Source organism: Chiloscyllium plagiosum, unplaced genomic scaffold (genome assembly GCF_037043375.1).
Source record: "Chiloscyllium plagiosum isolate Xiang-an unplaced genomic scaffold, Cpla_swu_hap1 HiC_scaffold_21, whole genome shotgun sequence".
Lineage (NCBI taxonomy): Eukaryota > Metazoa > Chordata > Chondrichthyes > Orectolobiformes > Hemiscylliidae > Chiloscyllium > Chiloscyllium plagiosum.
Genome location: NW_028270159.1, coordinates 21,361,037 through 21,386,029, shown reverse-complemented (window position 1 = coordinate 21,386,029; position 24,993 = coordinate 21,361,037). Strand labels below are relative to the sequence as shown.

The 24,993-nt window shown below is 43.5% G+C and overlaps 1 protein-coding gene across 6 annotated transcripts in view; it reads left to right on the top strand.

Annotated features, from left to right (window-relative positions):
- ralgps1 (Ral GEF with PH domain and SH3 binding motif 1) overlaps positions 1-24,993 on the top strand; it is a 762,687-nt gene that overhangs the window by 730,318 nt on the left and 7,376 nt on the right. For all 6 annotated transcript variants that reach the window (XM_087998399.1, XM_087998397.1, XM_043720239.2 and 3 more), the window contains 2 exons: positions 7,583-7,688; positions 15,092-15,184. In XM_087998399.1, coding sequence (XP_087854525.1) covers positions 7,583-7,688; positions 15,092-15,184 — 199 coding nt within the window. The remainder of the gene's footprint in view (positions 1-7,582; positions 7,689-15,091; positions 15,185-24,993) is intronic.

Genomic DNA, 24,993 nt, shown 5'->3' with positions numbered 1-24,993 from the left:
GGTTCAATCACCAACGTACAAAGCAATGGTGAAAGGAGACAGCCCTGCTGGCTGCTCCTAGAAATACTAAAATTGCTTGATTGTAACCCGTTGGAGATGACCGCAGTGAGAGTGTCACTGTCAAGAACCTTTACCCATTTTATAAAGACTTCACCCAAGCCAAACCGCTCCAGACTATAGAAAAGATACGGCCACTCAACTCGGTCAAACGCCTTCTCTGCGTCTAAAGAAATCACCAATCCCTGTATTGACTGGTGTTAACATGCTTGAATTACATTAAGCAGCCTCCTAACATTATTGGAGGATCTACAACCCTTTATAAAGCCCGTCTGATCCTCTTTAATAATAGATGGTAACACAGTCTCCAGCAAGAGTCTCAGAGAGGATTTTGGTGTCCACATTTAAGGGTGAAATGGGGCTGTATGAAGCACCGTTCTCTGGGACCTCCCCTTTTTTAAGAATAAGTGAAATATCGGCCTCTGTTGGAGATGGCGGGACATGATCATGACTTTACGAGTCATTGAACATACTGAGCATCGGGCCTGACAATATGTTTATAAATCTGTATAGAATTCACTGGGAAGTCCCTCAGGACCAGGCGCCTTTCCACTCTGAAGCCGCTTCACAGCCTCCTGCACCTCTTGCTCTGATAAGGGGACATTGAGAAAAGACTCTTGTTCAGGGGCATACCTGGGAGCTCCAGATCCTTGCAAAAGGACTCCATCCTGGTCCACCCCTCCTCACAACCCTCAGATTGGTAAAATCTATGGAATGCCACATTAATCTTTTTGGAATCACATGTTAGATATCTAGATCCTTCCCTAATTGCCATAATGGCTTGAGGGGCATTCCTTTTCAATGGCAAGATATGCAAGGTATTTGCCTGGCTTGTAACCATGCTCATATAACCTTTGCTTTACGAAAGTAAGCTCCTTCTTTGCTGTTGATTTTCCTGCTCCTCAGATGCTGCCTGACCTGCTGTGCTTTTCCAGCACCACTCTAATCTAGACTCTGGTTTCCAGCATCTGCAGTCCTTGTTTTTACCGAGCCTGAATTAATGTCTAAGAATGCCCTGAATTCCCTAGAGTAGTACTCCACAAACTTATTACCCTGAAGGATAAAGGGATCCATTCGACAGTGCCTCGGGCCCACTATAGCATCCTTAATCTTAACGAACAGATACATTGGAGTGTGATCCAGATGGTAATATTACTAATCGTACAAGATGCCCCCAAGTCCAGGGTTGCCACGGGAATCAGGAAAAAACTCAATCCTGTGGAGACATCTGTGTGGATTGAAGAAAAACGTAAAATCCCTGCCTGATTGGTGGAGATGCCTCCATAAATCCACAGATCCACTAACTGTTTAGTTTGTATAGAGGGTATTGGGTGCCTTTGGGCAATCTGTCTACTGTGAGATCCATGAGAGAATTAAAATCTCCCCCCTACAATGATATGCCGGGACTTGAGACTGATCAATTTAGAGAATGCATCTACCATAAATTTGAGAGGGTGGGCTGGGGGGCAATAAACATTTAAAACACCATATTCTTCCCCATTTATCAGGTATTGAGAATTACAAACCTCCCGTGTTTGTCTTTTACACACTCTAGTAACTTAAATGGGAGATTCCTCCTAAACAATATAGCCACTCCCCTACTTCTAGTATTAAAAGATAAAAAGTAAACCCAACCAAAGCCATTCTGCTGTAGTTTAAAATGCTGCCTACCGTCCAAATGTGTCTCCTGTAACATAGCAATATCCACCTTCTCCTTTCTAAGACTTGAAAATACCTTGTTCCTCTTAATTGGTGAGTGACTCCCCTTGATGTTCCAGGTGCACCATTTAATCAAGTCATTAGCCATAACCTTCTGCAGAAACATTTAAATTCCAGAGAGGAGGAACTCGAATTACAAATCGCCGTACCTTAGTGTCACAAGATCTATCGAACATAAAAACTACATAAACTAAAACCAAAACAGTTAACAAACCTACAAAACCATCAAAGATTATATACAACAAAAATAAAAAAAACCCAAATATAAAGCACCAATGGCACTGAACAGGGGAACTCAGACCCTGCCCAATGGGGGCAACTATCCATCCCAAAACACAATTTCCCATCCCGCTGCCAATACTGCAGCCTGAACCAGGTATAAACTGCCTGTAAGTAGGCATCTAGCCATCCCAAACATTTTCCTTCCTACTAGCTCGAGCCACATAGCAAACACAAGCAGCAAAGAAAGAAAATACACCATGGCATAGCAATGTGAACAAAGAAATTTTGAATAAAAAGGGTAAATACCCCACCCTTCCTTTGGTATAACTTAACCTAGAAATTGAAAGTATACATCTCAACCGCCGCCAAACACCGTTTAGACCAGGTTATTACCAGCAAAACAAAGGAAAAGAAAGCTCTGACCAGACTTACTCTTTTTTTAAAGAAAAAACAGAGACATACCCAAACAACACTACTGTTTGTGCGTATTAAATTGTTCAGATTAGGTTAATTTGTCCACAAAGTCTCTTGCCTTCTCCGGCGTGTCAGAGATGTACAGGTGATCTGAAGCATTGCTGGATACCTCCGAGAGTACTGGATCCCGAACTCCCTCAGTCTTTTCTTGATGCCGTCGTAGGATTTCCTTTTCTGAGATCACTGCCACTGGGAAGTCCGGGAAGAACATAATCTTAGAGCCCTCGTAAACTAGGGCCTTTGGATCCTTCCCCTGGATTCTGGAAGCTTCCACGATTCTCTCCTTATCTCTATAGTGATGAAACCACACCAAGATAGGACGAGGATGTTGACCCTGACCTGACCTCTGCGCTGTGACCCAGTGAGCCCTCTCAATCTTCAAGCCTCTCATTCCAGCCTCCAAGTTAAGGAATTTCGGCAACCAGTCCTCAATAAATTCCGCTGGTTGCTCACCTTCCTTACCTCCGGTAGACTGACGATCTGAATATTTTTTCTCCAGCCCCTGTTCTCGAGGTCATCAACTTGGTCAAGCAAATTATGGACCTGCATCCCCAGGGCTTGGATCCTATCCTTGGAGGAACCACTATCAGCTTCCACCACTGTGACTCTGTGTTCCACCTCAGCCGTTCTTTTCTCCAGGTCTCCCAGCTGCTGTTCATGCTTCTGCAACATGACAGAGATCGGGGTCAGCTTCTCCTCTATCTGCTTACCCAACATCTTGCGAGATTTCACGAGCTCCTTCACCAGGGCCTGGGAAACAATAGAGGCCGAGGATCCTGCAGGCTGGGCCATGGGCTGGGCCTCAGACACTCCTCCTCCCTTCTTTGGCATCCCTGGATGGGGAAAACCCATGTAAGTTGATTTTTAAACAGTTTCCTGGGACTCCACGACCTTTCAGAGTCACGAGATATTGCGGTGGTCCGGGTAGGGCAGGTTAAAAGTTCATCCTGCTTGTGCAAATCTCTGCAACATGATCTTCCTAGATTGCCACCATCTTGGATTCCCCCATTTCCTGTTGTTTAATGGGCTCATGACAGAGGTAACAGTGATTCAAAGAGACTGGTTTCTAAGGAGACACTTCAGTTAGATAGTATGTCACTACTGGGGTGATACTGGGACAGCACAGTGGCTCAATGGTGCACTGCAGCCTCACAGCGCCAGGGACCCAGGTTCGATTCCACCCTCGAGTGACTGTCTGAGTGGAGTTTGCGCATTCCCCCTGTGTCTGCATGTGTTTCTTCCAGGTGCTCCGGTTTCCTCCCATGGTCTAAAGTTGTACAGTTTAGGTGGGTTAGCCATGGGAAATGTAAGGTTACAGGGATAGGATAGTGGGGTGGATTTGGGTGGGATGCTTTTCAAAGGGTCTGTGTGGGCTGAAAGGGCTGAATGGCCTGTTTCTCGACTGTAGAGATTCTATGATCCTTTCTGTGCAGGGGTCAAAGCATCTGAAGTGCACTTTGGAATTGACTTTAATATGGGTATGAGTGAGGTGGTACTTTTTGCTAGGAAGAACAGAAAAGCCATATATTCCTAGGAAAGCATTTGTCTAAATGAGGGGGGAGGAACGGAGATCTGTGAGAACATATTTACATGCAAAATCACTGGTGATAACAGTGCTGGTTCATATGGCCAGAAGAAAGCAAGCATAACACTGAGTGCCTTTCTAGAACAGTGAAGAGATAAGAATTGGAGATCAACTGTCCAGCATCTGCAGTCCTCACTTTCTCCAAACAAGAATCCATTTTGTCCTTGAATAGAACCTCAGCTAGACCACATTGGAGTCCTGGGAATAGATCTGACCTGCATGTCATAGCAAGAACATGGAAGTGCTGTCCATGTTGTGAAAAAAACATGATGTGCCAAAATGGTACCAGAACTGAGAGGCACCTGTCAAGAGCAATTGAGCAGGCTGAGCCTTTTTCAATAAAACATGAAACAAGCAACCTAATAGAAGGGTCAAAATCTTGGAATCCTTTCCTGAGTGTCTCTGCAGAAGCTCACCACCACCAAGGGCAATGAGGGATGGTGAATAAATGCTGTCCTAGCCAGAGACCCCCATATCCATGAGTGAATGAAAACGTCTTTCACTTTGCAAAAGATCTGTTTGAGTAGACTCAGAGATGTTTCTGTTTGAAGGAGACCTGCACTTGGGGCCAGATATGTAGGTTGGTCGCTAGTAAATCCAGTTGGAACTTGAGAAACTGAAGAGTGGTTAAAACATGGAACTTATCACCACAAGGAATTGTTGAAGCAAAAGCATTGATGCAGTTAAGGTGAAGGTTGAAATGTCCAGGAGAGAGAAAATAATAGAAGGATGCATTAATGGGGTTAGAGGAACAAGGGCCAGAGGGAGTTTATGTCACGCATGAAAGCTGGGATAAACTGGTTGGACAGAATGGCCTATTCCGCTGCAGAAAAGACAGTGGAAGTTGCACAGGAGCAGATTACTATCAGGAATCCTGATGGAATTTATTTCACAATGTCGGAGCAGTTGTCTTGAGGAGTGAACTGTTCCTGGCAGGCTCACCAGCAAACATCAGTCAATGGTGTTTTTGGAGTTCAGCCACTTTTATAATCCCGTCTCTCAGGAACAGGAGGAGGCCATTCAGCCCCTCAAGTCTGCTCTGATATTCAGTAAGATCATGGCTCATCTGTGACTTAACACTCTCTGCCAGTCTTGGGCCTGTATCCCTCGGATTAATGAACCTTGTCTATCTCAGATCCAAATTTCACAAGTGAATTAGCATCCACCGCCATTTGAGGAATAGAGTTTGAAACCTCCACTACTCTTCACAGGTAGAAATGCTTTCAAACATTGCTCCTGAATGTTCTGGCCTTAGTTATTATATTGAGCCCCCTGGTTCCAGGAATACTTACTGTTTATCTACACTGTCTTAATATCCTGAAGACCTAGATTGATCACTCCTTAGCCTTTTACGTGCTAGAGAATAAAGGCCTAATTTGTCAAATCTCTCCTCTTGACTGAGACAACACGTAAAGATATGGGATCATATCTATGAGGGGTATGTTATCGCCCTCCTTAAAGAATGAAAAAGGTTTACTGCTTTCTGCAGCCCCACAGCTCTGTTGCTCTGATAAACGTGAGAAAACGAGACTAAAATGCTGCCTCCCCCCCCCCAACCCCCCTCCTGCTGGATTCCCTCTCTGATTTTATGTGCTAGACAACCTGAATGGAATCATTCCCTACAGGATAACAGAGGTGAGGTAAAATCTAAACCCAGTAGAAGTGGTCAGGTCACAAGCTAAATGATAGACTGCAGTAACGTCAAGGAAACTTTCTTATCCAATTGGAACCCAAGCCAATTTTGTCAATCAAGTGAACTAACAGGCCAAACACCAATATTGGGGCCAAGAAAAAGGAAAAGGCAAAATCAAGCACACATGCTTTGAAATAGAGCAGTAGTACAATATTTCTTATAAACCTTTTCCAATTGATCTGGGCAGAGAGAGAGGGTTCCTCAGAGCTGACCCAGGAAATTTCACCATGAAGCCTTCATTGTTTCTCGTATTATTGCTTTGCTGCTTCCCTTCGTACATAACTTGGTCAATTGCTATCCTGTTTTACTGTAACAGACTAAAGATGAGAGAAGCAACCAAATTATTGTGTGAAGGAACTGTGCACTGTTATGGAAGCTCCCATTTTGTGAGCGTGTAGTTTGGTATTGGTCAATACTGTGTGCCATTCAGCTGCATCGATACCTAAATGGAAAACATTTTTGATGGTCGCTGGTGATCACTGTGCCAATGGGTTGGCTGAAATGATCTAACTGAGGGACCCTGGTTTGTTATCCACAGAACCCTGAAGGTAACAGGGCAGATGGATAAGGTGGCTAAGAAGGTACGCAAGATGCTTGCCTTTTTCGGTCCAGGCTTAGAATACAAGAGCAGGAAGGTTATTTGGAACTGTGTAATAATATGCTGGTTAGACCACATGCTGTTCTGGTCAGCACTTTATAGGAAGGCTATGGTTATGCACGGGATTTACCAGAATGTTTCCTGGGCTGGAACTATAAGGAAAGAGCGATGAGGCTAGGGTTATTTTCTTTAGAGCAGCGAAGGTTAGAGAGATAGTAGTCACATGAGACTAGCTGTGTAGCTCTTTTGGGAGCTAGTACAGGCACGATGTAAAAAAATCTATGTTTCTATTAGACTCCTATTGCAACTCTACGTTTCTGCTTAACTGACTTTATCCGGTTTCTTTCAGCTGAACTTGGAGACAATTTTAAGATTCCTCTGAGTCTTGAACCTTAACAGTTGTGATGGCTGAAACATTTTTAATTTGAACAATCTGAAGATGTCTCCCTCCGACTCCCCTGGCTTGGAACTGCACAAGCTTAAAACCTCTGCTGCTACAGTAACTGGTTTCCTCTGAACTGAGCTAAAATCTGCGAGGAGAGAAACCAAGACTTGCTTTTGAACTCAACTCTTGATTATTCTCGATGAGAACATTGGTGTTTTTTGAACTGAACCAAATGGTTTACAGTGGGTTTACAAATGTTCACACTGCCTATCATAATTCTAGAGGTGTAAATATCTTGTTGCATTGAGATTCCAAAGTTCTGGATTACAGTCACATGTCATCTTGAAGCTGGTACATTTTAGTCACTGTTCCAAAATGACTTTCTGATCCTTCTTTAAAAAAGTCTCCACCTCACTAACATTACACTTTAAAAAAAAAATCGAAAATCCAAAAATGATAACACATTTCATACGCCTTTCAGCACACTCATATGTATTCCCTTGTTCACTCACTTTGTAGAAAATACAGCATCTTATTTCCTTATGTGTAGAAGTATAGCTGGTTACTGGCGAGTGGTGATCTTGTTCAATAGCAAATCATTCCTGAAGTAAAAAGAAGAAGTGACAGAGTAGCAGATGGTTGGGTGTTCCTGAGGTTTTTGCTGGCATATGTTGAGTTCTATATTGTGCCTGAAGACTGAATATACTTAAAAAGTTACCTTGAGTTGTCGATCTTTAGGACAGAGCTGATGATTACCTATGAAGAGCAGCACTCTCTAGAAACCTACAGCGCTGTATCGGTCATGTTTCCAAGTGATTCCAAACCTGATTCGCTTCCTTTTCTCATCAGCCCAACAGATGCATGCAGTTGCCCTTTAAGTGGAGCAGCCGGAGCCATCACAATGGAAGGACTGCTGAGACGGAAAACTTTACTGAAGGAAGGCAAGAAGCCAGCGGTGAGTGGAACTTACATCAGCGGCATTTTTCTTCTTCAGGTCATCCAAATGTTCAGCTGTTTGAGTTGGCAGTCATTTGTAGCTAATCATCCTCAGACTGTGTATCAAGACTTTGAACCTAATGAGCACCGAGTCAGGAATTCCCATCAGACTCGCATTCACAGGATTTTCCTCCTCCATTTAAACCACAGAAATAATTAAAAAATGATAAAAGTGGACACTGTGGAGAAGTGGAAAACAGGTGGGTAATGGGTACCCTGGTCTGTGTCCCAAGGGGAGGCAGATGTAGGTTTTTAAAAATGATTTGCAGTCAGTTATCTGTTGGCTTCTCCCTTTCCATTATTCAGCTTCAGGGGTGGGAGAAGGTGGATAGACTGTGAAGTCTTCTGCTTTCAGGGTTAGTGTAGTAGCCGGGACCTGGAGGACGACACCAGTGCTGTGCTGTCTGTGTGGGAGGAATGGGATGGAGGTCCTCATTGACCATTAAGCAGCACTGTCACTCTGGGATCTCAACGAGTATTAATGAAGCTGCTCACATACGCTTTGAGTTAATGAGGGCCCTTGCACCAGTTCAGCTGTTACTAATAAGAGTTAGGAAACCGCAGGATATCAACCAAGGACACTCTGTGCCTTCCACTAGGGGTCTCCCTCTCATCTCCCCACTCCCACTCTGTCCTCCTCATCTCCCCGCTCCCACTCTGTCCCCCTCATCTCCTCGCTCCCACTCTGTCCCCCTCATCTCCCCGCTCCCACTCTGTCCCCCTCATCTCTCTGTTCTCACTCTGTCATTTTAGCCACCTTTTAACCTTTGACCTTTTCTTCCATTGGGATGTTGTTGAGTCATGTGTAATTGTGGAGCCTGGAAGGAAGCCTTTTAGCCTGTTGAATCTGCACTGGTTCTCTTGAACAGAAATCCAGTCAGTCCTGCCACTGCCTCTATCCTTCCACCCAATCTGTCTGGTGTTTCACATTTCCTCCACCATCTTTGGAACTCAAATTTGACTCAGCATTCTGATGTGGAGATGCTGGTGTTGGATAGTGGTGGACAATGTTAGTGAGGAGTGCACTCCAAACTTTGTGTTAAATTTCCTTGTGCCAGTCAATCTGGGTCAATTCAATCTGAGTCACCTGATTATCAGTCCTTATCGATGGTTTAAAAACAGTTTCCATTCATTATGTCTAAACCCTTTGTAGCTTTATACATTTCCAGTAAATCCCCTCAGGCTTCCTGGCTTTTGTGACAGTGACCTCAATCTCTCTGTAATCTCTCATCCCTGGAACTATTCTAATATATCTGGTTCTGAACCCTGTTTAAAGCTTTCATGGCTTTCTGCTGCTTAGAACTGCAAGTTACAGTCACAATGGGGTCATTCTGTTTTATGTAGGTTCAACAAGACTTCCACACTTTTGTATTCTGTCCGATTATTCATGAATACTGTTTAAAGCTCCATTTTCAGTACAATTAACTTTTAAAACCACAGTTTTCAGGAGATGACACATCTTTTGGCTGTTTGTATTGTGCAGCTACCTCTGTTTCTTTGAACCTGTTCTCATGCTGGAATATTTTGCTTCCAAGATCACTCCTTGAGGTTTCCGTGAGGGCTGCTTTCCAATTTTCTTTTTGGTTTTCAGGAACTCTTTTCTCTCTTTCGCATTAAATCAGTTGGTGATGCCATCCCGTAGTAACAATACCTCAATTATCAACCCTCCCTTAAATGTAAAACTTCAACTTGCAGTGAAGCCGCTAATTTCCTACACATCACAAATTTAAACAGCCACAGGTTGACAGGTAAAGGTTAGCAATAAAAGATTTTTTTTCTCCAGAATGACTGATAAATACAGACAAAACTAAAATAGAATGGTGAGGGCACAGTTAATGCATTCCTGTGGCAAATAGACAAAACTGGAAGATTTTAACCCAGTTCACTAGTGAACCAATCAGCAGCAAATGTGGGTGAAAACCAGGCTGTGATTGGAGGAGCAGCTCCTCACAGACTCTGTCTCTCTCGTGTATGGGCTGAGTCTTGCCGTGATTGGATACAGAGAGGGACAGTACAGCCTGAGCGTGGACATAAGACCATAAGACACAGGAGTGGAAGTAAGGCCATTCGGCCCATCGAGTCCACTCCACCATTCAATCATGGCTGATGGGCATTTCAACTCCACTTACCCGCATTCTCCCCGTAGCCCTTAATTCCTTGTGACATCAAGAATTTATCGATCTCTGCCTTGAAGACATTTAGCGTCCCGGCCTCCATTGCACTCTGTGGCAATGAATTCCACAGGCCCACCACTCTCTGGCTGAAGAAATGTCTCCGCATTTCTGTTCTGAATTTACCCCCTCTAATTCTAAGGCTGTGTCCACTGGTCCTAGTCTCCTCGCCTAACGGAAACAATTTTCTAGCGTCCACCCTTTCCAAGCCATGTATTATCTTGTAAGTTTCTATTAGATCTCCCCTTAACCTTCTAAACTCTAATGAATACCATCCCTAGATCCTCAGCCGTTCCTCCTATGTTAGACCTGCCATTCCAGGGATCATCCATGTGAATCTCCGCTGGACACGCTCCAGTGCCAGTATGTCCTTCCTGAGGTGTGGGGACCAAAACTGGACACAGTACTCCAAATGGGGCCTAACCAGAACTTTATAAAGTCTCAGTAGCACATCGTTGCTTTAATATTCCAACCCCCTTGAGATAATTGACAACATTGCATTTGCTTTCTTAATCACGGACTCAACCTGCATGTTTACCTTTAGAGAATCCTCAACTAGCACTCACAGATCCCTTTGTACTTTGGCTTTATGAATTTTCTCACCGTTTAGAAAGTAATCCATGCTTCTATTCTTTTGTCCAAAGTGCAAGACCTTGCATTTGCTCACATTGAACTTCATCAGCCATTTCCTGGACCACTCTTCCAAACTGTCTAGTTCCTTCTGCAGCCTCCCCACTTCCTCAGTACTACCTGCCTGTCCACCTAACTTCGTACCATCGGCAAACTTCGCTAGAATGCCCCCAGTCCCTTCATCCAGATCAATAATATATAACGTGAACAGCTGCGGCCCCAACACTGAACCCTGTGGGACATCGCTTGTCACCGGCTGCCATTCTGAAAAAGAACCTCTTATCCCAACTCTCTGCCTTCTGTCAGACAGCCAATCCTCTATCCATACCAGTAGCTCACCCCGAACACCATGGGCCCTCACCTTGCTCAGCAGCCTCCCGTGTGCACCTTATCAACGGCCTTTTAGAAGTCTAGATAGACCACATCCACTGGGTTTCCCTGGTCTAACCTACTTGTCACCTCTTCAAAGAACTCCAACAGGTTTGTCGGGCACAACCTCCCCTTACTAAATCCATGTTGACTTGTTCTAATCTGACCCTGCTCTTCCAAGAATTTAGAAATCTCATCCTTAATGATGGATTCTAGAATTTTACCAACAACCGAGGTTAGGCTAATTGGCCTATAATTTTCCATCTTTTGCCTTGATCCTTTCTTGAACAAGGGGGTTACAACAACGATCTTCCAATCATCCGGGACTTTCCCTGACTCCAGTGACTTTTGAAAGATCTCACCCAACGCCTCCGCTATTTCCTCAGCCACCTCCCTTAGAACTCTAGGATGTAGCCCATCGGGGCCAGGAGATTTGTCAATTTTAAGACCTTTTAGCTTTTCTAGCACTATCTCTTTTGTAATGGCAACCATACTCAACTCAGCCCCCTGACTCCCTTTAATTGTTGGGATATTACTCATGTCTTCCACTGTGAAGACTGACGCAAAGTACTTATTAAGTTCTCCTGCTATTTCCTTATCTCCCATCACTAGGTTTCCAGCATCAGTTTGAAGTGGCCCAATGTCTACTTTTGCCTGTCGTTTGTTTCTTGTGTATTGAAGGAAACGTTTACTGTCATTTCTAATATTACTGGCTTCATATTTGATCCTCTCCTTCCTTATTTCTCTCTTTGTTATCCTCTATTTGTTTTTGTAGCGTTCCCAATCTTCTGATTTCCCAGTGCTCTTGGCCACTTTATAGGATCTCTCTTTTTCTTTGATACATTTCCTGACTTCCTTTGTCAGCCATGGCTGTCTAATCCCTCCCGGATAATCTATCTTTTCTTGGGGATGAACCTCTGTACAGTGTCCTCAATTTTACCCACAAACTCCTGCCCTTTTTGCTCTACTGTCTTCCCTGCTAGGCTCTGCTTCCAGTCTATTTTCGTCAGTTCCTCTCTCATGCCCTCATAGTTACCTTTATTTAACTGTAACACCATTACATCCAATTTTGCCTTCTCTCTTTCAAACTGCAGACTGAACTCTACCATATTATGATCGCTGCTTCCTAAGTGTTCCCTTACTTTAAGATTTTTTATAAAGTCTGGATCAATACATAGCACTAGGTCCAGAATAGCCTGCTCCCTTGTGGGCTCCATGACAAGCTGTTCCAAAAAGCCATCCTGGAAGCATTCCATGAATTCCCTTTCTTTGGATCCACTGGCAACATTATTTACCCAGTCCACCTGCATATTGAAGTCTCCCATGATCACCGTGACCTTGCCTTTCTGACATGCCTTCTCTATTTCCCGGTACATGTTGCGCCCCTGGTCCTGACCACTGTTAGGAGGTCTGTACATAGCTCCCACTATGGTTTTTTTGCCTTTGTGGTTCCTCAATTCCACCCACACAGACCCCACATCATCCGACACTATGTCATTCAGTGCCATAAATGGCCAATGAGAGCATGGGCCCTGGTGATTAGCATATTGTGCAAACCCTCCAGCCCACCCCTCCTGGGCCCTGCCTGAGGTAACATGATTATGGAGAAAGCCCCCTTCCCCCTCTGCATTCCTGATGAAGGGCTTATGCCCGAAACATCGACTCTCCTGCTCCTTGGATGTTGCTTTTCCAGCGCCACAATTTTCAAATCTGACATGGTTATGGGTTTAAGTAACACTCCAGGACTCAGGAACAAAAATGAGGGCTGTCAGTACAGTGCAGCGCTGTCGGAGTGCTGCATTCCCAGAGGTGCTGTCACTTGGAAGAAATATTAAACTGAAGCCCTGTCTGCCTTCTCAGGTGGATAGAAAAATAAAATCCCACTGAAAGAGAGCAGGGGAGTTCTTAGAAGTGTCCTGCGTCCTGCGCCTCAATCAATATTGGAAAAAGGCAGATTACCGGGTCATTAGCACGTTGTTATTTCTGTGGAGTGTGCTGCTGTATGCAACCCGTCTCAAATTTCAGACGATGAGGGACAATAAACACCAGCCTGGTCAGTACCAGCTGCTCCCTGAAAATTTGTTTTCTTTTTCAGTGGGGAAAGGAGGAGGTTTCAGAGGTAAAATGTGCAGAGGCGAAGAGAGATTCTGGATTGGGCCAAGGTACAACTGATTATGGCCAAAATAAAACTGTATAAAATGGATAGTTGATTTGTTTACTATTCATAATCTATCAAATCACTTCCCTTTTCAACACAGCTTTAGAGTCCATCCCTCATTTGTGACGATACTGTACCAGTCCTCGCGAGTTCTCCCTCAATAGGCATTAGTATATCATTTGACTCACACTGAAACACGGTTAAATACGAGGGACATAGGTTTAAGGTGAGAGGAGGAATCCTTAAGGGAGATTTGTGAGGCAAGTTTTTGTGATAGATGCCTGGAATGTGCTGTGGGGCTTTAGGAAGAGTCCACTGTTCTACCATGTGTTCGTGCCCGTAAACCAACAAAGCCAGATGATAAACTGTAACCAGTTTGAAGGAGGGTGGTGTAGAGTTATTCAGTCTCCGTGATAAAAAGACACAACCTCATTTCATACTGGGAAAGAATCTATTCACAAGTGGGAAACCAACAACAAGTACAAAACTAACTAATTACCCTCTTGATCACAGGCATTAAATGTTTCTGCTTCCAATATATTTAGTGCCCTTTGCCCTTTTGTTACAATAACACGCAATGATTCCTCTTTTGGCAAATTCTGAACAGAACAGCTACACTTCAGCATGTGTGTTTTAATGCAAGGATACTTTGAATTCACTTCATCAAATGAAAAAATGCTTCACTTTTCTTTTATATGACCAGCTCAATTAAAAGGCACTGAAATTATAAATAAAATACTTCATTCAGAATCTGTCTCTATTTCTCGTTGCAATGCCCTCCCTGAATTGAGTGACATCACGTTGACCCTCATTATTAGCTGCCCTCCCAGGGGTTTGCCACCACAGCAAACTCTATCCAAATTGTGCGTAGGGTTTAGGGGAGTGGGAGTATGCCTTTTAGCATCTAAACATTGACATACGGAGGGATCTTGAGGTACAAGTCCATAGCTCCCTGAAAGTGACAACACAAGTAGATAAGGAGATAAAGGAGGTATATCGCATGCTTACCTTCATTGGTTGCGACATTGACTATATACAGGTTGGCAAGTCATGTTGCAACTGTAGAAGATTATATTTAGGCTACGTGTGGGAGTATTGTATGCTGCTCTGGTCATCACACTATAGGGAGGACGTGAAGGCTTTGGAGAGAATGCAGAAGAGCTTTACCAGGATATTGCCTGGATTGGGGTGTATTAACTATAAGGAGAGTTTGGACAAACTTGGGTTGTTTTCACGAGTGTTGGAGGCTGAGGGAAAACCTGCTGAAGTATATAACATTATGAAAGCCATGGATAGCCAAAGTCTTTTTCCCAGGGTGGAAATGTAAAATACTAGGGACCTAGGTTTAAGGCGAGAGGAGGAACCCTTAAGGGGGATGTGTGAGGCACTGAGGGTGATAGATGCCTGGAACGTGCTGCCAGGAGATTGTAGAAGCAGATACAATAGCAATATTTGAGAGGCATTTAGACAGACACATGAATAGGCAGAGAATAGAGGGATACAGACCATGTGCAGGCAGATGGGATTAGTTCAGAATGGCATCACGGTCAGCATAGCCCTAGTGGGCTGAAGGGCCCGTTCCTGTGCTGTACTGAGATATGTTCGATGTTCTATCTCTATGTATGGCCAATACAGAATGGTAATAATTGAAATTTCACTAATCTCATTGCGTTTTAATGACTTATCACCAATAAGCCACCCAGTCCGGGTACACATTGCTGTGACTATACCAATACTTCCAGAAGCCTCACTGGAGGAACATGTCAGGAAAGAGAGGTTTGTCCAAACTTTGTGAAGTAACCCCAAGGTAGGAGCAGGGATGCAACATGCTGCTAAAGAGAACAATATTCCTTACCTGCAGTGTAGCATCAAAACAAAATGACGACATTGCAGAATGTTCAGGGTCTAAAATGTGGAAAGGGTGACCTACAGCCTGGCTAACTGGGTAACCCAGGTCAGGGTGGCTGTTCACAAAGGAATACAGCTATGTTTGATTTAATGTTGAAACATTGTTTTACTTCTGCTTCCCTACAGATGTCATCCTGGACTCGCTACTGGCTCATACTCTCTGGATCACTCTTGCTGTATTACTCTGCAAAGTCACTGAGAGCCTCTGAGAGAAAGCATGTAAGTAATCCCCAGATTCAGGTTAATGGGAGTATTAGGAAATCTCTTAATATTTATAATGTGAAATGAATTCCCTTACGTATTGGTTATGGGTTTTAAAATAATCTCTTGCCAACAAAAATGTCCACTTCTCTTATTCTTACATCGCTTTGTATATTCATTTTTATTCTCTTCTGTCACTAATGGCTTTTGACTTGAAGTTCCCGAGTTTGTGGCCATTTTCATTTCATCTGAAAAAATACTGTTTAAAACATACTGATGGGACGTGGGCATCGCCAGCTAGACCAGAATGTATTGCTAAACCTTACTTGTACTTGAAGAGATGGTGTGAGCTACGTCCCTGAACCACTGCTGTCCATGTAGTTTCAGTACAACCGCAGCAGTGTTAGGGAAGGCGTTCCAGGCTTTTGGTTCATTAGCACTGTAGGAACAACCATGGAGCTGCAGGTCAAGATGGTGAGTGGTTTGGAGGGGATTTTGCATTTTTTTTCACCACTTGACGATGTGGAGGTGCCCATGTTGGACTGGGATGGACAAGGTCAGAAGTCACAAGACACCAGGTTATAGTCCAACGGGTATATTTACAACCACAAGCTTTTTGGAGGGATGTCCCTTCATCAGGTGAAGTCAGCATGCTCCGAAAGCTTGTGTTTCAAATAAACCTGTTTGACTATAACCTGGTGTCTTGTGACTTCTGACTCTCACCACTTAAGAGTACATATGTACTTGAAGCATGTATATCTATTCAGGAATCAACCATACGCACTACTTAAATCGGTGGGTTGACTGGTGGCTTGGTGTTACCAGACTAGAAATCCATAGTAAACTAGTAATTAACTTTCAAAAGACACGCATTCAAACCTCTCCTTGTCAGCTACTGGACCAAAACTCCAATCAATAGAATCTGGGATTGAAAGCTGGTGTTGGTAACGGTGACCAGGAAACCATGATTGATCATTTTTAAAAATTACCTGGTTCACTAATATCTTTTAGAGAAGGAAATCTTGCCATCCTTACCTGGTCTGGCTTACATATGACTCCAGATCCACAGCAATGTGGTTGGCTCTTAATTGTCCTCTGAAATGGTCTAGTGAGCTTCACCCTCCAAGGGTAAACAGGGACGAGCAGCAAGTCACCAGTGACGCCATCGCCCCATGAAAGGATAAAACCAATTTGTTTCTGGGACCGCGATTACAATTCATTGCAGACAATTCATTTGCTGTGCGTTCCTCTTAAGGAAATGGCTCTTGCCCCTTCCTGTGGAGTTCTATATCAAACAGTGGTGCAAAAGCTCACAGAAGCATGATTTTCGAGTTGTTTATAACTCTTAGATTGTGCAGTAACAGAACAGCAAATGTGAAATATTTTGGCAATGTTTCACAAACGTGATAGACGAAGAACAGCATTTTTGGGGCTGATTGTGGGTATTGATACTGACAGGGAGAAAAATATCAACTCACGTGGTTTTGGTCTTTGTGGTGACCTTACAGAGCTTTCGTAATAATACAACTCATCGGATCCATGTCAAATAGGGACTGGCACTGGACTGGAAATCCAGAACCTCCGGTTAATGTTTTGCAGGGCATGGGTTTAAAACCTACTCTGGACATAAGGTGGAATTTGAGTTCAATAAAATGTATCATAAAAGGCTAGTCTAATGACGTGTAGCCACCATCAATTGCTATAAAATCCCATCTCATTCTCTAATGTCCTTCAAGGAAGGATGATTAGATTAGATTACATTACAGTGTGGAAACAGGCCCTTCAGCCCAACAAGTCCACACCGACCCACCGAAGCGTAACCCACACATACCTTTACATTTACCCCTTACCTAACACTATGGGCAATTTAGCATGGCCAATTCACCTGACCTGCACATCTTTGGACTGTGGGAGGAAACCAGAGCACCTGGAGGAAACCCACGCAGACACGGGGAGAACGTGCAAACTCCACACAGTCAGTCGCCTGAGGCGGGAATTGAACCCGGGTCTCTGGCGCTGTGAGGCAGCAGTGCTAACTACTGTGCCACCGTGCCGCCCACAAATGTCTCTGTCCTTACCTGGTCTGGCACAACATGTGATTCAGATCCACAGCAATGTGGTTGACTGTTTACTGCCCTTTCAAAATTTCCTAGCAAGTTCAAGGACAGCCAGGGACCGGCAACAAGTGCTGGTCAAACCAGTGATGTCCCATACACAGAGTAAGGAAGTGATCTTCTATTGTTTTGCCAACTGTGACTGAGGAGATTGCGCAATAGAGCGAGTTATGCACCGGTCTGTTCCTCCTTGGGGGAACATTCCCATTCAGGCCAGGCGAATGGAATAAAAAATCCACTCTGCTGATTGACATTGGACCTACGCAAACAGTCTGAGCAGCCCTTTGTAAATCTGGAATCACCTCAAAATGGTCTTTATTTTGGTGGCACATTGACAAGAGGAGCCACAAATGATGAAGTGAGAGAACTGACCAGTGAGAAGGAACTTCAGGCTATGGAACATTACTGAGGCCAAGGGAAGTGGCTTATTTTACAGAACCTGATTTTACTCTCTTTTATTTTACGGTACCTGATTTGACAGTATTGTTCCTTTTCCAGTTAAAAGAAAGTTACTTTGTCGAAAAAGGCACATCCAAATGAAGAAAAATGTGAATTTTGTTGATTTCTGAGAAAAGTAATGTAACCAGAAACACAGCAATGTTTCTGCCAAAGACAATTTACCCTGAATCTTGGGTTTAATGCTTTTGATGTGGTATTTGATGGTCTACTTAAACTCTTAATGACTTTGCATCTGTGCATGTTTCGGTTTGATTTAAATTGATCTCTGGGCTTTATTCATAAAGCCCGGTTGATTATGAATGAAACAAAATGAGACTTGAACAATATTTGGAACTTTGTCTACAATAGCAACCAAATGCTTGAAGTCAGAGTTCAGTTCAGATGAAGTGAAAAGTTAGTCGTGGCAACAGTTCAGAACTATTGTGTTTCTTGAACTATTTTGCATTTTTATAAATGTTGGTAAGATCGTGACTGCCTTATTTGAAAGTTGAACAGCTCCATCTTGTGACTGTGCGTTTATCTAACCCAGTAGTGTATTTCCTCACAGCTTTAGGGTGAACGTGTCCAACCCAAAGTACTTGTTAAAAATTATTCTTAAATAAAGATCAGAGAACTCTAAACTAATCTTGTCTGTTCCAAGCTGATTAGAACCACTCCAACAATGATGTATGCACCTTCAGCTGCTAGCTTTGGAATTCCCTCCCTAAACATTGCTATTTCTTTGCCTCTCCTCCTTTAAGACACTCCTAAACACCTACCTCAATGACCAAGGTTATGTGGATCAGTCCAATTGCATTACCCATTTTACTTTGTTAAAGGCAGTACATAAACCCAAATTATTGTTGAAACTGAGGCGTTAAAGTTGTACTCAAAACAAGTATCATTGCATGCAATAAGCTGCTCCCTCGCATTCGTTATTGGGACAAGGAACACTTGACACTTCTGTCACTTTCGCATTTTTAGATGTGCTTCAGTTTTTTGCCTCACTTTTCTTCTTCACAACTTGCCAACTACAGGATTTACTGGTGTCTTTACGCTCTGTACAGGATCTAAGATGGCGAAAAGGCAAAAACAGCAATGGATTCTGCCCAGCATCTGTCACTGTCATTAGAATTAAGGGCTATTGCTGCACAGTGATGACCTTATAGTGGTTAAAAGATCATGTCAGGATTTAATGGGAAGGTGCAAGACTAAGGTTTGTGAAAATGAGATAGTGACTAATAAGTGCAATATGGAACTGTGGAGAAATTTCTTTTATTCATTTGATAGTAAGAAGCTTGAGTATTTCTGAAGAAAGATACATTTTGAAGAAGATCTGCAACTTGCATTCCTACACACCAACACCCATGGTGATGAGACAGAGACCGTTTCATGGCATGTGCAAAGACAACAATCTCTCCCTCAATGCCCATAAAGCATCAGGGACCTGGGTTCGATTCCTGCCTCAGGCGACTGTCTGTATGGAGTTTACATCTCCTCCCTGTGTCTGCATGGGTTTCCTCTGGGTGCTCTGATTTCCTCCCACAGTCCAAAGATGTGCGGGTCAGGTGAATTGGCCATACTAAATTGCCCCATAGTGTTAGGTGCATTAGTCAGAGGTAAATATCGGGTAGGGGAATGGGTCTGGGTGGGTTACTCTTCGGAGGGTCGGTATGGACTTGTTGGGCTGAAGGGCCTATTTCCATACTGTACTGATGGTGCTGAGGTGGAGGTGCTCGACAGTTTCAAGTTCCTAAGAATAAATATCACCAACAATCTGCCCTGGTCCATCCATGTCGATGTTAGTGAATAAAGCATTCCAAAACTACTACTACTTCAGGAGGCTAAGGAAATTCCACATGTCCACAATTACTCTTACCAATTTTTATAGATGCACCATAGAAAGGATCCTATCTGAATGCATCACAGCTTGGTATGGCAACTGATCTGCCTAAAACTACAAGAAATTACAGAGAGTAGTGAATGTAGCCCAGTTCATCACGAAAACCAGAGTTCCTTCCACTGCCTTGGGAAAGCAGACAGCATCATCAAAGATCCCTCCCACCTAGCTATACTCTGTCCCATGGAAGAGGGTGGAAGAGAAGACACAAAAGTTTGAAAACTAATAGATTTAAGAACAGCTTCTTCCCTGCTGTTATCAGACTTGTGAATGGACCTCTCATATATTGGAGTTGATCTCTCTCTGCACCTTGTCTGTAGCTGTAACACTATATTCTGCATTTTGTTCTATCCCCCTGATGTACTTACGTAAAGTATGATTTATCTAGTTAACGCACAAAACGATACTTTTTGCTCTATCTCGGTATATGTGACAATAACAAATCCAATCAAGTCCAATACTGTGTGAAAAGAGAGTATGAGTTGATTGACCAGAGGACGTTGCCATGGAAAACTCAGCAATTAATGAGATTGACAGCTTAAGTAAAGCCTGACACCCAACCATCAAGTGCTGCATTCTCCACGGCAATATCCACTGGCCAATCAGTCACACTCTGAAAGGCAGAACCATCTGACCAAATGTGTCTTTTGTCAGCACCAACTAAGAAATGTCTTTATTCCGGGATTGGTAACATTGTGGAGTCTTTAAGGTGATCGAGAAGCTAAATAAACCCAAGAACCATAAAGGTAAAGAAAGTTATGCCAATAGGATAAGGAAGCAGAGGAGGCTTGTGTGAAGCCTGGGTCTCTGCTGTAAATTCCATGTGAAACAGAAGTCCGGCTCGATAATATAATCCTGTATCCTCTCACATCAGCAGAATTGTCAAACTTTGGGCATGAAGTTACAATCCTTGCTCAAGAGCAACTCAGGGTGAAGGGTAATCTTACCATCACAATGATTGTTTCGTAACCTTAAGGATTTTATTGCATTTTCCATAAAACAAACTTTCTTCCTAAAATTTGTAAAAAAAAAACACATATCAGTTCAAATTTGTCACCAAATGAAGTGTAAAGTGAATCTGTTATTTATCATTACAGTATATGCGGCATCTGACTGCACTTGCCATGTTATATATATTTACAATGTACATTTACATTTCATTGTTTGCTGCATACAGCCTAGGGGGTATATCCAAGTTCCTCAGGACGGCCTTATACAGTGACCTTTCCCTATTGAATGAATCTTGCTATTTCTTCACCAGTATCTTCAGTCTTGAATTTCTCCCATGAGAGAGGTAATTTTCCTGGACTTCTGCTTATTTCTTGTACATTGTCTACAAAATGGGCCCAGATTTATTGGTGAACCAAGCCAACCTTAAGCAATTTCGGTTTTCTTTATCAGTGCAACTGACTGGAACATATTCACACGAATGGATACATTATTCATTAGCATTACTCAATATGTGTTCCCATAACAAGCAAAATACTGCAAATGCTTGAAACCTACAATAAAAAAACACAAATTGCTGGAGAAACTCGTCAGGTCTAGCAGCACCTGTGGAGAGAGAAACTAGAGTTAATCTTTCAAGTCCAGTACGGCGACTTCAGAATAGAAACATTTTCCCTCGTTCTTTAAGGGGAGGGGTGTTCCACTGCCACCTTGTGGCCTATGGGAGGAGCGCAGTGCAACCACCCAAGTTGCACGCATACACCAGAAAGATGCAGGCACAGAAATTGCAGGCAGTATGCCAGGTCACTGGCCAACCAGAGGCTTTGGAAATACAGGACAGCCATCTTCCCAAGAAAAAAAAAACACGCATAACAATCATCAGGATTACTGGACAAATTCCATCCCATAAAGTCACCCTAGGTGCATTGCATTCACTTAAGAAGGTGAACGTTTGAAAGTTTCCCAAATATTGTCCATGGTCCACACATTGTGACTGCATTCAAATCCTGGGCCAAGTTAGTGAGCTTCCAGGGAGCAAAAATGTGATGACAGCTTGGAAGAGGTTGGTTAGCTCAGTTGGCTGGATGGTTGGTTTGTGATTCAGAGTGACACCTACAGCACCATTCAATTCCCACCTTTGCAATCTGTTCCCTTCCCCTGAGGCGTGGTGACTCTTGGGTTAAACACCACCAGTTCTCTTTCTCTCTCCATCTCTCTCTGTAATGGAAGAGCAGCAGCTCGATGCCCCTCTGGGACTATGTGCCCTTTACAGTTTGGAACCAATAGCAGTGTTTGGCATCCGCAAGTTCGATTTGTACCAAAAGTGCAAATCCATACTCCTGCTTGGATAGAGACTTCCCTGAGAGCCACTTAATAATATTTTGATAAGAAAAAGATAATATTTGATCATATATTTTGTAATTTGTTTAACAGATGATAAGATCACTTTTGCGATCTGGCTCATGCTGCAAAAGTCTTGCAGGATTTATTTCTGCAGAAAGTACAGTTTGTTAGACCAAAGACAAGTGTGCACAATGTCTGCTTCTGCCAGCCACAGCAGCTAATCAAAGCAGGCTGATGTCTGCTGGCAGGAGAGAAAGTACTTTCAAATGCTTTTTGACATCTTTCAAACATGACCTGCTGGAGATTATTTTACTCCACTGACTCCAACTGTCACTGTCCATGTGTCTATGCCCTAGGAGGGCAACTAATCTTTCTGTCTGGTTTCTGTGTATGATAGCTGTGGGGCTCGAGTGCAGGTTTTGGTGGGGACCTTACTGTCACCTTTGGGTGCACTGTTCCCTGTTGATGACAGTTCCACAGCTCAGCACCATCTGCTGTCACACTCAAAATCATTGACAGCATTAACTTTTGCACTGCAAGGAAGAATCCATTAAAGTACAAAACTACTGGTTACTGAATCGACTGGTGTACCGGGATCATGACCAGGCTCTGGGTTCTTTATCAAAGAAAGCTGGAAATGAGTGCAAACATTTATTGATGTGTGGTCCACGGGCTCAGGGAAGAGGAAGACTTCTTGTCGGCTGCTGTGGGAAGAGTAGTTGCTCCTGTCGGTGCTGGCCTGTGCCACTCCTAGCCCATGTCTACTCACTTTCCCACCTTTATTCGTGCTGACTGGTCTCCTTGGTAGTTGAAACGCGGGATGCTAGAAAAGCACAGCTGGTCAGGCAGCATCCGAGGAGCAGGAGAGTCGCCGTTTCAAGCATAACCCTTCATCAGGAATGTGGGGAAAGGGGGCTGAGAGAAAACTGAAAGGGAGAGAGTGGGGTTGGGGGAGGGTAGTTGAGAATGTGATAGGTATGTGGAGGTGGGGGGTGGTGATGGTGGTAGGTCAGAGCAGAGGGTGGAGCAGATAGGTGGGAATGGAGATGAACAGGTAGGGACAGTTTAAGAGGGCGGTGCCGAGTTGGAAGGTTGGATCTGGGATAAGGTGGGGGGAGGGGGGTGGTGGAGAGATGAGGAAATGCACATTGATCCCGTCTGGTTGGAGAGTCTCAAGGCAGAAGATGAGGCGTTCTTCCTCCAGGCATCAGGTGGTTAGAATCTGGTGGGGCAGGAGATCCAGGACGTGCACGTTCTTCGCGGAGTGGGAGGGGGTGACTCCTTGGTAATTGGTTTGCGTACCAGCTTGTATGAATTTCACGACGCTGCCGTGGGTGCTTTGATAGAAGAGGACTGAACCCATACTGGTGCAAACCAGTGAACATATGTTGACTCTTTACATTATTTACAGATTCAGACTTCAAATTACCACTAAAGCCTTCTTCCCTCAGGCTCCAGTTATGTGAGAGCTGTCACCAGTGGGTCATCACTGACGATACACTCAAGCAATGTGCATCGCAGCTCTTAATCCCTTCTGCTACCGACAGGATCTATAACTGCGGAGGACAGCGATGGTGGGGCTGTTTTACTGGATGCAAAACAATATCCCTGAGATGAAAATGAAGGAAGACATTGGAGGATGATCTAAAGAGTAAAAGGCGATGTGCTAAATCCCTCTGAACTTAGTGGAAATGGAGAGAAACCAAGACAGAATCTAACCATCACTCCTCAATATTCAATGGTATCATCCCCCACTATCAGTATTCTGGGTTTTACCTTTGACCAGAAAATGAATTGGACTAGTTATACAAATACTGTGGCTGGCTACAAGAGCAGGTCCAAGCCACGAATCCTGCAGCCTGTAACCCATCACCTAACTACCCAAAGCCTGTCCAAGATGCAAGTCAGGAGTGTGATGGAATATTCCCTACTTGCCTGAATGGGTGTTGCTCCAACAACATTGACACATCTACAAGATGCACTGCAGAAATTCACCAAAGATCCTTCAACAGCACCTTCCAAACCCATGACCACTTCCATCTAGAAGGACAAGGATTAGCAGACATGTGGGAACAACATCACCGGCATGTTCTTGTCCAAATCACTCACCCTCCTGACTTGGAAATCTATCTGCATTCCTTTACTGTCACTGGGTCAAAATCCTGGAATTCCCTCCCTTATGGCATTGTGGGTCTACCTGCAGCACATGGATGGCAGTGGTTCAAGAAGGCAGCTCACCACCACCTTCTCGTGGGCAACTAGGGAAGAGCAATAAATGTTTGCCCATTCAACTCTGCCCATGTCCCATGATTGAACTTCTAAAAATTAGACTTTGATAGTGGCACAGAAAAAAAAATCATTAGGATTCCTTGGAAAATGCATGAAGATAAAAAGAAAATTTTTAAAAATTGAGTATTTCTCCAGTCCTTTGTTGTTCTTGGCACAGAAGAATAATGCTCAGTTCAAAATGCCGTGGAGTAGATGGCCAATCACCTCCAACTAAGTAGCTTCCAAGGACTTACTAACAACTGAAAGTGATTTGGACAAATTAGATGATAGTTTAAACGAACAGTGACATGTAATTATGGTCTCTTGAATTAGTTGATTGCGCAAAGAAAACATTTGCATTCTCTGACAGTCAGAGGCTGGAGTGGAGGTCGGTTTGGAAAGATGCACCATTTACTTGAAAGGGAACTGATAGCTTTTACTGGTCTTTTCTCAACTTTCCTTTGGTGTATTTGTATCAGGCAGACAGGTAAAACGTAGCCTAATTGTCTGGGTTTTGCAGTCAGCAGCAGAAGTAAGGTTACTGAGATAGCAATCTCCGTGGTTTGGATTTCCCCTTTGCCCTTAGCAGTTTACATTGGTGCAAAATCACCAGACTGTCAGAAATGGTCATCTTGTCAAGCAGTACAAGCAACCAACCATGTTGAAACATTCTCACAGACAGCAAATCAGAAAGTTTAAAAGCACTGATGCTCTTTATCTTGATTTTTAAAAAATTGGATTGTGACCAAAATGATTATGATTAATTCATTAGGGGATGTAACAAGTGAATGAGCCTTTGTGAAATGTGGACTATT